The sequence below is a fragment of the Coloeus monedula genome (assembly GCF_965178545.1).
Source record: "Coloeus monedula genome assembly, chromosome: 10".
Taxonomy (NCBI): Eukaryota; Metazoa; Chordata; class Aves; order Passeriformes; family Corvidae; genus Coloeus; species Coloeus monedula.
The window spans coordinates 1,006,168-1,022,256 of NC_138790.1; the positions used below are offsets into that span (position 1 = coordinate 1,006,168).

Genomic DNA, 16,089 nt, shown 5'->3' on the forward strand with positions numbered 1-16,089 from the left:
TTTTGTTTATCAAAAGAGGTGTGTTCTCTTTACTACAAATTTGGCTGCAGGCCTTGGATCAGAGGTAGATTTAGAGTTCTTTCCGTAGAGAAGAAAAGGAAGCTTAATATGAATCATCCAGGGCATGGAGAAGGTAATAACCACAGTTCCTGAGCTAGGAACCAAAGGCACAGCATTCCAAATTAGAGGAAACCCTTATGGAACTTTCCCAGCACTCGAACAAGGGAGCAGCTTAAGGAGCTGTTTAAGAATAGCAGGGGATATCTGGAAATTTGATCAATGGTATTTTATATTTTCCTTACTTGACTGTTCACTGCATTCATTCTCTTTTGCCTTTCAGGCTTTCATGCTGCTCTGTGATCTCCTGATGATTTTTAGTCACCAGCTGATGACGGGAGGTCGAGAAGGGCTCCAGCCTTTGGTGTTCAATCCAGACTCAGGCCTCCAGTCAGAACTGCTCAGTTTTGTGATGGACCATGTGTTTATTGACCAAGATGATGAAAATCAGAGCATGGGTATGTTTAACTTCTTTTCATAACAGATGCAGAAGAAAGGAGAAAATAGAATTTTCTGATCAGTTTCATCAGATGTTTCCAGAAGTATTCCTACTTTATTTTTGGAAGGTCTCTGCTCTGAATGTTTCTTATATAAGTTGTGGAATATGATTTTATTATATGATAACTATATTTAAGACTTTATCTATGTAGTTTATTTTTCATTCACAGAGTGAAGTCTTACATAGGGACTTAACACTTATGGCATTGCCATTCAATGTTAGTGCTCCTTACAACTGGATTTTACTTCCTGTTGTTCAGAGCCATTGATTGCACATCTGAAAATCCAAGGCATGCAGAAGTGCTGGTGCTTCTAATTTTTCTTTTGTTAAATATTTATAGCTTAGTCATGTTAATGGAGCCTCTCTGAATGTCCTGCATTTGCAAAGTTAAGCAAGAGCATTCAGCAAGTGTTCTCTGTGGCCTTTCACAGGGTAAAGGAAATAAATCACTCAGTTCTGTGTGGATTATACTCAGAATCTCCTCAGGACTATGGTCAGCAGCCTTGGTCAGTGGTGTGTCATGTTCCTAAACTTCCCTGGAAGTTTTGAAGTAGGCAGGATTCAAGAATTACCACGTTTCATTTTAGCTTCTTCTCCACCAATCCTTCTTGCTCCATGTTCAAGAATTGATTTTTTTATAAAAGCTCCCTTTTGATAACGTTGTTTTAGGACTTAACAGTTACTTACAGACATTCTATTGTTGATGATGCTTTCAGAGGGAGATGAAGAAGATGAAGCCAACAAAATAGAAGCTTTACATAAGAGAAGAAACCTTCTGGCTGCCTTTAGCAAGCTGATAATTTATGACATTGTGGACATGCATGCAGCAGCAGATATCTTCAAACACTATATGAAGGTACAGCTCGTGCATCCTCCTGTCCTGACTGAGCCCAGTCTGCAGTGTCAGGGCCTCTCCTGCCATCCCTGCCAGGGCTGTGGTTACAGCCCAAACTCTCCTGAGAGCTTTTTCAGCTTTATTTGATCCTTTGTAGTACTTTCTCCTTTCTAAATGACGCCTGGCACTGAGCAGCAGCAAGCACTGACCTCACTCTCTTTATAGCACATGTGCTTTATTTAAGGCAGCACCAAAAGCTGGTCCTGAGGTGCTGAGTATTTCAGAGAGGCTCCACTCCACAGAGAGTTTCTTACACTGCTCCTGAGATTCATTTCTAGAATCCCCACTAAGTTACCTGTTCCATGTCATGTTCCACTGGCAATCTCCCAGGCTCGGTGCTTGCCATGGGGCAGCAGGGTTCTTGTGAGAGGAGATTGGTTCAAACAGGACAGCAGGAAAAAACAGCTCTGTGTGCTTGTGCTGTCGGTGGGTCTGTGGTAACTGAGTATCTCTCAACTTTCACTGCTTCCACAGAGCTTTTAGGCCCAGTGAAGGTCAGAAGGACCTCAGCTGCTGCTGCCCCTGTACGTGGGAGTTTGCCTGCCAGAGCAGTCCTGCCACTGACCCCTCAGGTCCTGTCCCACCTGTCCCTGTGGGGGATTGGTCATCACAGAGGTGACAATCCAGGGGGAAGAGCTGGCAGACAGAGCAGGGAGCAGGTCCTTTACTCTAGGCACTGTTTGAGATGTTGATGTGGAATGTAAAGGGTGTAACTTGGAATTCTGCTGGTGATCAGGCACACACAGTACAATGAAGTCCCCAGGACCATCAGTCAGGGTTAGTCTTGCTTAGGGATTGTTTGCCAGAGTGGGAGTTTGAAACTGAAGCTGTCACCATGCAGGTGAGTTCCCTCCCTGCTGCTCTAGGCTGGGCTTCTCCTCTCCTCTCCTTCTGTTAAAACTGGGGGAGAGGGAGAGAAATTGTATTTAAATTAGTACCAGAGAAGGCAAAAGCAATATTTCAGAGGGAATGAAAATAAGTGACTGCAAATGCAGCCTGAAAGAATACTGCTGGGAAAAAAAATACTGTCAGCCTGGAATTTGTAATGCTAATACAGCTTTTGTACCCAGATGGGCAGCACCATAGGCTGTGGCTTTCAGCAGCCATTCTGTTAACAGAAAGAGAATCAGCACTTCATGCTGACTCATTCCTTGCTCCACTTTCTGCCTTGAGTGAATTCCTTTCCCCTCAGTGTACAAGGAGCACACACCTCTGTGCTGGTGTTGTTCACACCTGCTTCTTGAAGGGGGTGCTGGATCAATGTCATGTTGTTGCTTAGAATTGGCAGCCATGGGTCACTTCCATCAAGGGCTTAGTTTGGGGCAGGAAACGTTCTTTTGTTTGGTTTTCAATGTATCTGTTACAAAAGATAATAAATACAGAAGTTCCCTACCTTATCACAGGGTTCAGTTTAAGTTTTGATACTGAAATGTTGCCCCCCACTCACAGCAGAAGTCTGGATTTGAGCAATTGCTGCCTTTTGAAATCAAGAATTACAAGTAATCTTTCTCTTGGGAAAACTGTAAGAAAGAGGTTTGATTTAAAGGGGGGTTTTTTCACTTTTCTTTTTAGTACTACAATGACTATGGAGATATCATTAAGGAAACCCTGAGCAAAACCAGGCAAATTGATAAAATCCAGTGTGCAAAGACACTCATTCTCAGTTTGCAACAGGTAAGAGCATTGATTTTTCTGTCAGAAATGCCTCACTGTAAAAAGCTCTGGCCAGGATTTCCTCTGGTGCCCTTTACAGGGAGGCAGAAATGCTGCACTTCCTTAGGACATTATCTTCATTTTCCTGCTCCCCAGTTCAGGCTCTCACTGCTCCTTTGTCTCCTTAATCTCTGTCTCCACAGGCCCACACTGGCAAGGGTTGGGCAGGTAAAAATGGAAGGGAGGGAGGGAAGAGCCTTGGAGGCAGTTTGGTCCAAGCCAATTGGTGGCATTTGTTTATTGATCCTGAGTCAACAAGAAGAATTAGGATGGCTTTTTCTTCCTAGCTGAAGTAATGCATCTTCTTTATACTTTGTCTAAATACTGGTGAATTTTTCAAATTTCAAGCTAATTAAGTCTTCCAATACTGTTAGATATGTTCTTCCCCTGAAAAATTTGCTTTACATCAACTGTAAATTACTGCCTGGTGATGAAATCCATCAGCCAACAGCACAAAGTGCACTAAATACCACTTAGGCCCTTGAAGTACCAGCTATAGGCATTGCCCAGAGAAATCACTTCTATGAATTAGATGCTCTCAGATGAGCTGGGCCTCCCAAAATTCGTTCCTAAGGGATTTCCTGTAGCAATCTGGAAGCTGAGAGATATCTGTGCAAACCTGAGGAGAACAGATGTACTTCCAGAAGAATCAGGAGTGTCAAAGCAGCCCCTGTCTGTAAAACTTGGAGAGGAGGAAGCAGGTGCCACGGATCAGTCAGGCTGACAAAATTCCATGAAAAAAATAATGAGAGGAGCTCTTTGCAAGTGCCTCAGTGATAGGTAGCAGTCAGTGTGGATTTGCCAAGGAGGAATCCTGTCAAATTAAGCTGCTATCGTTAATTATATGGTAACAGAGCCTGTGGAGATGAGAGAAGCAGTCGCTGTAATGCAGCCTGATTTAATATTGTCACTGGCACTGACTGCCAGGATACTCTCAGCAACCAGTGAGGGAGATGGGGTGTAAATGGCAGTGCCAGGAGAGGTGGAACTGGCTGGAAAAGCACTGGGCCCTTCAGTACTGTGCTGAGAGGGCCTTAGGGGCAGCAGTGCTGGGCAAACAGGCACTGAGGCTGTTTGCTGGAATTCAAAGCACCGCCTGATCTGATGGGTGATGGAGGTGCTTTGAGAACAGCACGAAGAATGCAGGACCTGCTCGGTGGGCTGGGAGAACAACAGATGGAATTCAGGGAAGGTGGGTGCAGAATTCCACCAAAATAACTCCACACAAGTCCTAGGTGGGGGACAGCTGGCAAACAGCAGTGGGACAGAAGAAATTCTGGCAAGTGACAGGGGCTCGGTTATGGCTCAGTGCAAAAAGTCATCGCAAAGGCCGCTCTCAGATGGAGCAGGTTTAGAAACCAAGTTTCTCTCAATAGAAGTGTTTCCCAGCTCACAGATGTGAACCTCTGAACTCTCTGCAGCTGTTCAATGAGCTTGTTCAGGAGCAAGGTCCCAACCTGGACAGGACATCTGCCCATGTCAGTGGCATTAAGGAGCTGGCCCGGCGGTTCGCCCTCACTTTTGGCTTGGATCAGATCAAGACAAGAGAGGCCGTGGCCACACTGCACAAGTGAGTGGTGGTAAATAAACCAGATTTTTATATTACTTCAGATTAAAACTCCTGTTCAGCATTTCCTTTCTAAAGGTACATAATCTCAACAGGCCATGGAATAATTATATATTCTTTTCTAGTTTAAATGGAGGGGTTTACATGTATGTAGGCAGAAAGGAAACAAACTGGCCGCTACCTAATTATTTCTTGGAATTTATTGGCATGGCTATGTTTGTTTATCTCAGGTAAAGCTTGTGTGGGTTGTGTCTTACAGCTGAGGATGGTTCTTTGTTCCACACCACTGTGGATTCGGGAGGAATCAAAGGCTTTTATAAAAAGATACTCCAAAAATATTTTGGAAATCTTCTAAAGTGGGTGGAACTTTTTATGCAACTGCTGCATAGAAAAGTGTAGAAAGGTTCTGCTAAATTTAAATTATGACTTTGCCATGCCATAAAAAAGTTCAAGTGCTAAGGTTTGCTGTCTCAGAGACTCAGTCCTGGAGACCAAGACCAGCAAGGCTCGCTCAGGATGCCCTGGGCACTGTCCCCAGGCAGGCAGGAGCCAGAGGACACTCTTGCCTTGCTGGGTGAGGGAGGGGAGAGTGTTCTCTTTAGCCACAGATGGCAAAGCAGAACCGAGTGTGTCCCTGCTCTGGCTGCAGAGGTTGGCTCCTCTTTGATCTGACAAATTCCATGGAGCTCCTGCCCCCGGGGCTGCACCTGCTCAGTGCCCACACTGGGCCAGTTCCTTCTTGCAGGGACTGGCCACGTGCTGATCTGCAGGGGGCCTCTCAAATCCAAGGGAACTCTACATTCCCCTTTGTCCAAGAGCAGCTGTTTGCTAGTAATGGGGAAAGACATCGTGGTGGGATCTGAGGATGCAAACAATTTCATCACAGCTCAGATCTGGGGCAACTTGTTTGATTTTTGGGGTGGGTTTTGTTGGGGTTTTTTTTGTTGCAAATGTCTGAACATGTTAATATTTTTGTACTGTAGAGATGGCATAGAATTTGCCTTCAAATACCAGAATCAGAAAGGACAAGACTATCCACCTCCTAACCTTGCTTTCCTCGAAGTGCTTAGTGAATTTTCTTCCAAGCTCCTGCGACAGGACAAGAAGACTGTGTAAGTGATGCTCTGTGTTCTTCCCTGGGCTCTGCTAATCCCTGCAGTGTAGGTTTCAGCTCTCTCCTTGGAGGTTTCTGCAGTCTAACAGGGGCTGCAGAAAGTCCCTGTGAGGCATTTCACATACACACTTACTCATCCTTTCATGTTTTAAAGTAATTTCAAAAATGAGAAAAGGAAAATCAGACCCACTAACGAGGTGAGTTTGAGACCTCCCAGAATAATGTTGTTTAAAATTGCCTATGGGGTATTGAAAATAAAATGTGTGTTTTTAGGCTAGAAGAAGTGAAACATCAGCAGTGCAGGGAATTGACAGGCTGTCACCACTGCAGTAACAGCTGTTTCTGTCCTATATTTACATGAATGGTAAACCTGTATTTGTTGTTTCTTTCAATGTATTGGAAGAGGACTTCAGTCAAACATCAGCCAAGCACTGTGTGCCCAGTGTGGAACTGAATTCACTGAATAACTTAGGACCAGTTAAAAACTGCAGTTGCCAGATCTGCTGGTTTATGGTTATAGGTGTCTTTCCAGTCAACTCTGTGACCACAATGAGTGTTAGTCAGAAAGATCAACTGGAATGACCTCAACTGAGTCTTCCTGTCAGACCTTGCTGTGAGGGTTTGACAGATGTTTTCTTGTGAAGAGATTGCTTTTAAAGGACTTTTCTGTTAGGGCTAACAACTATGAACATGACAGCTTTATCTGTGTAATAAGAAATGCAGCTTGGTTAACTCTGTATAATTTTTAATGTGTACACACTTGAACCAATTTCACTTTTTTATTGTAGCAATAATTTCTCAATTCAGCAAACACTGAGGACAAATAGTTAAACGAGCTGGGGAATGGAATGATCCAGTTGGGCTGTCTTGGCACTCTGTTTGTGCATCTGCTCTTCATTGTTATATCCTGGAATCTTCTCAGCCTCTATCCTGTTCTTCAGGACAGGACTTAAGGATAACAGGATTTTATGGCTTGTCTTCCTAGCTGAACTGTAGATTCTCCTGCATGGTGGTCTAGGTGCCACTGGCCTGTTTCCTATTGAATTTAGTGAAGTTTAGCCTTTCTGTAGAGTCATCCCTTCCACAAGTTCCAGTGTCTGACATTTAAAGTTACATCATACTGTCCCTGCCAGCTTCTGTTAACCTGAGCCTCTGAGTGAAATTCAGTTCTTTGGGACATTTTGTTCCTTCACCTTCCATGCTGCCATTTAAATTCTTTCTCAAAGGTTCCCCTGCCCACATACACAACCAGTGGCTGCTCGTGCAGGCCTGTAAGGGTTGGTGTGGTGGAATATCTGTACCTGAGTATTGACCTCAGCTGAATCTGAAGATCATGAAAAGAAATAGGTCTGTTAGGGCCTGATTTATCTGATCTGTGCCAGACTGCTGTGTTGGGATGAGTTCAGCCCTGCCCCAGACCCCCCAGGCTGTAGTGACCACGAGGAGGGTCAGCACAACTTGCTGACACGTGAGGATTCCGTGGAGGTGGCTCCACTTCTGCCCAGAGTGCTCCACTGGCAGGACAGGACTGGAATGCTGGATTTGCCCTTCTCTGTAGCTCCTCCAATCCACAGGGACCTCTCCCCCTCCATAGGGGCTGCCTGTGTGCAGGAAGGTCCATGACCACCATCTGCTGGAGAAGTCCCATGTTCAGGATCACTTCCCTCCCTCCCTGCCCAGGGGCCCTCCCCAAACTCAGCAATGGACTCTTGTGAGCAGCCCTCACAGTCTCAGGAGCACGTGGCTGCCTGGCTGCCCAGGTTCTCCAGCTTGGCTTCCCTGCCTCAACCCCCAAACCATCCACCCCAGAGCCTGCAGGTGTCAGGGCCTTGCTCCAGAACACCCTCCCCAGCAGGGTCCAGCACACGCTGCTGTTCCACAGGGCTCCTCCTTCCTTCTGCTGAGCTCCTGGCTTTTTTCTCTGGGGTGAGAAAAGGGAGAAGCTTCCAGTTTGGGAGTGAAGCAGCAACACTGATTTAATTTCGTTTTCCTAGCCTGTTAATCTGGCTGCTCATTTTATGAGTAACCTTCAGCACTGGTGATAGCCATTTATGGATTTATTCAAATCTATGGATTTCATATAAAACTGTTCATGTAAGGTGCCAGACTCCTACAGCTGAAGAAAAAAAGTTGTACTAACACTCTGTTACAAACCCACAAGGCAGATAGAGGCAGAGAAATCCTGAGGAGCTGACGTAGGACAGAATAGAGGTGATCGTCCTTGGAGGCACTTATTTCCATTTATTTCTCTCAAAGACACTGCTGGCTTAGGCTGGACACTGGCTAGTGGGTGTCAGATGAGGCAGAGGCTCAGCATGGTGTTCTCACTTCAGGAAATTCAGAGTTGATAAGAACTGTCAGTGTGAAGCTCCCCCAAAATGCTGAGCAAAAGATGTCTCAATTTCGGCATCCGGGCAGTAAAGAACTCCCAAGTGATGTCATTTTCCTCCTTCACAATTTGGCCATAAACATGCAATCTGGTTCTGTAAATACAAACTGGAGGCAGAAAAACTTCTTACTTTCCAAGACTCTTCTGCAGGTAGATTCTCTAAAGCCATGAAGCACTCAGGTGGCATGGCTGGGTACTGTAAAATAGAGAATACACCAAGAATTTCCCATTAGTGCCAGCTTTGGGAGTTAGTATGCACATGAAAAGGGGAAGGAGGAAGCATTCACAATATTCAGTAAAACAGTAGACAGGAACCTGCTGTTTCTTGAACAAAGTTATGCCATTCATTGACTCAAAAAATGATGAGATTGTAACCCTGGCATGAGCAGGGTGGCTCCTGGGCCTGTTCTGGAGCTGGGCTGTGTAACAACTCCGAGCTGCCATGAGCTGACAGGGAAATGCCTTTCCATGTGGAATATGTGGAGTTGACTCCCAGTGCTGGCAACATGGCAAGGGTGGTATTAAAGGGAATTGTGGCTGAGGGGTGCAGGAAGTGATGCTGAAGTACCTGAGTTCTCTTACCAAACTTCTGAATGTTTGGCTCTGCAGCCTGAAACTCGTTAGAATCACATTTATGTAGATTTGCATGTTCATTTTCGAGATTACTTCTAATTCCATAGTTAAATAATCGATGGAAAAAGAAAACAGTTCCTGTGCCCTCCATAGCAGGAGGGAGTTGTTGGTTCCTCCTTTGAGTTAACACGTGTGCATTGCACTTCTCATGGCACTGGACCAGGTCTTCAGATTTTTAATGGAAAAACAAATGCTAGCATTTGGCTCACCCGTCCCTCGTGTTCCAGGATGCCAAAGGACATCCTCCTGCATCCTCGCAGCACTGGCTCTCACACAGTGGCCACATCCAGGTGTCTGTAGGGCCTGCACCTCTGTACCCCCTGTCTCTCCTCTCCAGGCACACCTACTTGGAGAAGTTCCTGACAGAGCAGATGATGGAGAGGAGAGAGGACGTTTGGCTGCCGCTGATCTCGTACCGGAACTCGCTGGTGACGGGCGGCGAGGACGACAGGATGTCCGTCAACAGCGGCAGCAGCAGCAGCAAGGCCTCCTCCGTCAGGAACAAGAAGGGCCGACCCCCCCTGCACAAAAAGAGAGTGGAAGGTTGGTGTGGGCACAGGGCTTTGGTGTTCTGGACACTCAGGAGAGGGGGGTTTAGCAGCTCATGTGGGAATATGGGATACGTTCTGGATGTGGCAGAACCAAGGCATCTGTTCTGCAGGTTCTGTGAGACCTGGGCGTGTCTTTAGAGGAAACACCACCACAACCCGCTGTTCTTGTTTGTCTTGACCAAAACTGGCAATCAGAACTGTTAAAAGCTCTTACTGCTGCTGGAAGAGGCATTTGTGGAGTTACCTGCTCTTTCTCACTGCTGGGTTTCTGCCCGTGCTTCCCTCTGGGCAGTTGTTAATTCTCAGGGGTTTGGAGCAGATTCCAGGCAGAAATTCTGGTAACAGATCTCTGTTGTTGCAGGGCCACTGGGGAACACTAAAAAGACACCATTTTTGTTTAAAATAGTTCTGGTATCTGGTGTTGTCTGTGTTTACCCTTTCTGGGACCTCAGATGTGTTCATCAGGAATCTGGCTGTGATAGCAAATTTCTTACAAGGCTGTATCTGTTCCTGGTCAGCCTGTGTGATGTAGTGGGGACTTTTAGTTGCTGGTCCACTATAGAGTAGGTGTTAGTGGGATCTTAAACTTCAGGGTTTTTTCCAAGGTCAGTATCTATGACAGTAACCCCTCAGTAAGGAATCTAGTGCCAATTTCCCTGAATATACAGCAATTTCACAAAATACTCCTCCAGAGTTTGCCCATACAGCCACGTCCATTCTCCACTGTGCCAAATCCTTTGGTTTCTCACAGCCAGCCTCGAGTGTAGCTACATAAAATATGGCTTCTTTCTTCAGGCACTGTTTTTCTTCTTTCAGGATGCCAAGATTTTCAGAGTTCTGCTACTGAGGTTTTCTTCTTCCCTCTTGTTGCCATTTTCATTCTGTCCTACTGTATTTTACCAATGTCCTTTTTTTTTACCCTGGGAAGTGTAGAACCATCTTTTCTTCCCGGTAAGGCAAATCTCAGGCTTAAGATGTAATTTTTAGCCTTTGTTTACCTCATACTCTTTTGTGTCACCCTCTTTCAGCAATCACTAGAAGGGAGAATTGATTTCCAACACTTTCCATTTGAGAATCTTCTTTTTTTGGTTTATTTGATTTCCACTCTAAAGGATGTAGAACAGGAGAAAGGTCATTGCAGAAATTACTGTGGCATCAAAGAACCACATCCAGTCCCCTCTGGTTCCTTTCTCACCTCAATCCAGCACAGACTGGCTTGGAGAACATTCCCTGTTGCTTCTGAGAGGAAATGTGCTTTGTGCCATTTCTTCACAATGCCTTAAGGAAATTGACAGGTTTTTAAAAAATAATTCCTGACATAAAAATGATTCAGAGGTAAATTTGAGAATAAATAGGCAGCTTTTTAGACAACATTTATGCCTAAAGGATAAATGCCTAAAAGGCAAAGGAAGAATGAATAGATCCATGGAGATCCCCATCTACTTTCTCACCACACATTTCCTGTTAGTAAATCTGTGGTCTTGCCATGTCTGTTGTCATCTCCTGTCTTTCACTCCAGCAACTGAATTTTTTTTCTACATGTTGCTGGCTGCACACTTCCTGCTCTAACCCATTCTCAAGTCCTCCCTCTTCCCTCCTCTTTGCTTGAGCAAAGCTTCCCAACATAAGCACAGGATCCCACCTAGACCTTCAGTCATCTTTACATTACTATCACTGAGTGAAGCGTCCCCTCCCTGCTCCACTCCAGTGGTTCTGACAGTTCTAAAGATCTGGACTGACTGGATTTGGGGGTTGTGCTCCACCTGCTCTTAGTGTGTAGCTGTATCTTGGTTGCTGTAGGTGCATGAGATTAACAGTTTCAGATTGTCAACTCAGGAATTGGGAATTACCTTGGTTGTTTATGTTGGAGATACCCAGCAGCTGAGGCCGTGCTGCAGGATGACTTTGTTTGCAATGGGGTTTGTGTTTGTTCACTTGAAATTGTTGTTGTTGCTGGAAATAGCTGGTGGCAATACTTAAAAGAACAGAACCTAAAAGTAGAGCTGAAAATCTTCTCACTCCAAGCATTTATCCAGGTGATCCCTTGGTGCACACCTGTTTGAATGCTGCCCTGCATGTGGTCAGAAATTAGCAGTGATTTCAGTGTTCTCTCTCTAGATGAGAGCCTGGAAGGCTCCTGGCTGAACAGGAATGAGAACATCCATACTCCAGGGACACTGCAGACACCTCAGCTCACCTCCACTGTCCTGAGAGAGAACACCAGACAAATGGGAGAGCAGATCCAGGAGCATGAGTCGGAGCAGGGATCTGAACAGGATTTTTTACACAAGTAAGTGTTGGAATTTCAGCATCAGATACAGTCAGCCAGGCAAAGGAATTGCTTGTGGTTTATACTGATACTCTTAGCCTGTGGCTCCAGAGATGCAGTGTTGATTTGCAAAGCCACCTGGAAATGCCTTGACTATAGCTCAGCAATACTTGGATTATCTTTAGGTCCCAGGAAAAATACGTTGCAATGAAATAATAGTAGAAATTCCTTATGTTAAAACTATCTCATAGCATAGCCATGCAGTTCTGGTTAAATCCTCCTGGTGCTTGTGTCCAGGCTGGGTGGAACTGTTTCTTTAGAAGACCTGTAGATACCCTATTTTCTTTCCCCTTGCCCCATGTCAGAGTTAAGGTTCTGCAGACACCCTGATTGATTTTTTCTAAATTAACTCTGCAATCCCATTCCAGCTGCTGAGCTAGTAGTTCCTGATTTGGGGTAATTTTCCGAAATGATTTCTTTGTTTTTTGTCCCTTTGCTCCCATTTTATCACCTCCATTTAGAGGGAAGAGGTTGGTTATTTTCTGTCAGTGGTTGCATGGCCGTGGGTGCTGCCAGGATGCAGCAGGTGAGCACGGGCTGGTGCTGGGCACAGCAGCACAGCCCAGGCAGGCCCAGGTCACATCCTCCCAGAGCATCTTTCCTCCTTTGCCCCATGGCTACAGAGGGCTGCACTCAAGGCTCCTACTTGCCTTTCTGAGGGATTTACCTCCCATCTCCTACCTCCCCAGCTGTGGCCATAACTTCCAGGTGATGAGGAAGATGTTGAGTCTTTCAGTTTCTCCTTAAGAATTTTCTACTCTGCAGTAAAACCAGACTAAACTTGCCGGAGCAGAACTTCTTTCAGTCCCTCTCTGATCTCACCATTGGCCCAGCTCAGTCTCTGTGACCATTCCATTACTCTGGAAGTGGGACAGCTTCCCAGTGCTGTGGTCTCCTCCCAAGCCTGATGAGCAGGTGTTGCCTTAAGCTCTGGGAGACCCTTCCTTGTTCCTGGGGGAGATGAGCAGGCTCTTGCCCAGCACCTGAGCCCCCTTGTCCTGTCTCAGGCAGTGCTGTGAGCACAGAACTGTGAGCCTGGGCAAGAGAGCACATCTCTCCTCTCTGCTCCTTTGCAAGAGTGGGATTCCATGTGGGAGTTCCCAGTGTGAACTGACAGTGGGGAATGGGAATCCTTCCCATTCAGCCCTGCTTGGCTGTCACATTTCCTCCAGGTCAGCTTAGGAGAGCTGACACCTGCCAGTGCTACAGAGCTGCTGAATTGACCGGTTAATCATGTTCAGGTTTGGTTCTAGGCTGTTTTCCTGTGGGTTGTCCCAGTTTATCCTGTCCGTCTTATTTGGGTGCAAGGGTGCATAGTACAATAAAACCTGGTGCTGCTCCAGAAGAGCTGCACAGAGTTTGCTGCTGTTTCCTTGTGCTGCACCACACAAATCGTAGCAGAGGCACTGCTGGCTGGTGGGATCAGCAGTGCAGCCTGGAACGAATTTACACGTGGGTGAGGTACTGGCCCTGAAGTTGATGAGGGTATTTGTGTGAAAACCATTTGGTTTTCATGTTGTGTGACATTTTTGTCAGTTACTAATTTGGATCTATTCTTGCTCGTATTTTGCCTCATCTGACACAGTGAAGTGCTATTTAATAATAACAAATTTTAGAGGTGCTCCCACTCCAGGTGCCTGCCCCTCATGGGGGAGCACAGTCAGTGTTTCCATACCTGCTTTTATTGCAACAGTTAATTGATTTTTTTGTGCACATACAGTGAGAGGAGACAGACTGTGGAAGGGAATCCAGAAGATGTGTACAATGATGGATGGGATTTAATTATCCTAATCTGAAGCATGGCCGGACACAGAACTTGGAGACAGAAACTGCCCCAAAATAGGCAGCTCAGAACTGTTACTGCTGTCAGTTCTAACTTGCTCCCTGTGTGTCAGTCCCCAGATGCAGATCTCGTGGCTGGGCCAGCAGAAGCTGGAGGATCTCAATCGAAAGGACAGGACAGGAATGAACTACATGAAAGGCAGAAGTGGCGTAAGGCACGCAGTGTAAGTGCTCACAGCCTGCTGCCCTCAGCAGAACCGTGTGCAGGACACCACAGGGAAATGTTCCCGTTCCTGCTGGGTGCCAGTCACTGCTGTGCCATTTCACCCTTGTGGGGAAGGCAGAGGGACAGTTTGTAGTGCTGGGGTGAATCCAGCCCAGCAGTGCCGTTCTCTCACCATGACCAGGCCCAGTGACAGGGTGCAGTTCCCCGTTCCTCTGCCCCAGCCTGCAGCTGTTTCCATGTCAGAGGGGTTCCATGATTTGTATGCTCTGTAATTCCCTGTGAGCTCTGCCCACGAGGCTGTTCCTGTGTCTGCACTCTCTATCCTCTTTTGCCAAGGTGTCCCCCTGAGCAGGAATGGAGGGAACACACGTGGGTGAACACTGGGGCACCACACGCTCTGTGCTGATCCCACCGAGTCCTTCAGCACGGCTGGAATCCTTACAGCCTGTGGAACTGGGCTTGAAGGCACTGCCAGAGTCCCAGGGCTTTACCAGTGATCCTGGCAAACAGTGTCACTCCTCCTTGGTAAAAGGGCAGGCAAACACAAGAGGAGTTACTGCCCTGTTCTTGTTGGGGACAGCTTTAATTGCTGGTCATAGTGCTGTCAGTGGGACTTGCTGCTTTAGCCTGGGCCAGGGCTTGGGGGCTTTACATACGATTTTCCTCCTGTTGGTATTGCAGAGAGCCTGCTGGCTTTACCCTCAGCATCAGGGTTTGGGTGAAGGCATTAAATGACAGGATTTGAGCATTCTTTTTAATGACAAAGATCAGGGTTGGGAAATTTTTCTGCCTGGAAATGACTCTCTCTTTATTTAAATCAGACGAGGTCTAATGGAAGATGACGCTGAGCCCATCTTTGAAGATGTAATGATGTCCTCACGAGGCCAGCTAGAGGACATGAATGAAGAATTTGAGGACACAATGGTCATTGATCTGGTCAGTAAATCTTATGAATGGCAAGTTTAAAACAGTTGAAAGCTAATTTAAAAGGAATTTTAGAAATGTAAACAAACATTTCTGAAATTTTGAACCTGACTTCCAGTTGTCTGAATGTTAAAAGAGTGGAAATTATGTGAGTACTCCCCAGAGCCTCCAGCTGCAGGCTGGGGCCCAGTGGGTTTGTTCACAGCCACACAGGGAGCATTGCTTAGTGCTCCTTCTCCCCAAGATTGTGTCTTGGGCAGCAGCAGGTGCTGGCAGCACCACCACACACCTGGGACTTGCCAGCCTGCAAGGATCAGGTTATGAGTTACAGGCTGTGCTGACATGGCTCTTTGTGCAGCCCCAATGCCAGACTGGCACAGCCAAGGGGTCCCTCTCTTTCCCTCTCCTGGTTGGTTTGATTTTGAGGAGCTGGGCTGGGCAGGGGATCCTCACTCGAGGTCTCAGTAGGTCACAGCCAGAGTCCTGCTGGCACGGCTGGAGGGAGCACAGGCACTGGTGAGTGGATGGGAGTTCCTTTAACAGGAATTGCTCCCAGACAGGTCCCATCATCAACCACAGCCCCAGTCCCTTCCAGTACTGCACTGACTGCTGGGAGAAGTCCCTCGCAGCACTTACAGCCTTACCTGGCCTCCCCTCTAGAATGACTGCTCCCTTGTAAAATGGATAAACGAACAGTTTGCTTTACACACCTCACCATTTTTATGCCTTTCTGTTTCTCCTTTCACATCCAAACAAGCCCTAGCTTATATTAGGACTGGGCTACAGTGTCTTGGAAAGACAATTTAATTGATGATTCACTTGCAGCTGCTGCATACTGAGGTTATTGCCAGCACTCATGTGATTGCCAAGTAAGTAACATCCAAGGCAAGGAAAGGAAGGAATTGATCAAGCCAGTGCAGCTCACATTTACTCTTGTGCTCCTGGAGAAGGACACCACTGAGGGCTTAAGCCTCAGAAATACTTCCAATATCTTCAGTACCCTTTTTGTTGGTAAATCCATTTCTGACCATGCCAGAGCTCAAGTTTCACTATGAACTTAAAGCATGAAGACAATTAAGAGGGAGTTTCTGTGCAGTCTGGCCTACAGTCCCAATACAGAAACATCCTTACATCAGCAAAAACCTTGGGCAAGTCCTTAACGATGAGCACAGAGTTAGAATCCACCAGCTTTTACCCCATTCCTTCAGTAACAAAGCATCGAGGGAGTGCTGTCCTGTGTCAGGGCCCACCTTTGCCCCAGAGGTTTTGTGCACCGGGAGGGAAGGTGGGGGGCAGGCGCAGGTGGCCCTGTGGCCGGCAGGGCTCCCTGTGGCCGGCAGGGCTCCCTGTGGCCGGCAGGGCTCTCTGTGGCCGGTAGGGCTCCCTGTGGCCAGCAGGGCTCCCTGTGGC

General features: G+C 46.6%; 1 protein-coding gene across 1 annotated transcript in view; it reads left to right on the top strand.

The window, feature by feature from the left end:
- STAG1 (STAG1 cohesin complex component) overlaps positions 1 to 16,089 on the top strand; it is a 168,790-nt gene that overhangs the window by 150,270 nt on the left and 2,431 nt on the right. The window contains exons 24-32 of the mRNA XM_082288099.1: positions 341 to 515; positions 1,273 to 1,412; positions 3,024 to 3,125; positions 4,586 to 4,734; positions 5,715 to 5,843; positions 9,205 to 9,410; positions 11,537 to 11,708; positions 13,643 to 13,753; positions 14,577 to 14,691. Coding sequence (XP_082144225.1) covers positions 341 to 515; positions 1,273 to 1,412; positions 3,024 to 3,125; positions 4,586 to 4,734; positions 5,715 to 5,843; positions 9,205 to 9,410; positions 11,537 to 11,708; positions 13,643 to 13,753; positions 14,577 to 14,691 — 1,299 coding nt within the window. The remainder of the gene's footprint in view (positions 1 to 340; positions 516 to 1,272; positions 1,413 to 3,023; positions 3,126 to 4,585; positions 4,735 to 5,714; positions 5,844 to 9,204; positions 9,411 to 11,536; positions 11,709 to 13,642; positions 13,754 to 14,576; positions 14,692 to 16,089) is intronic.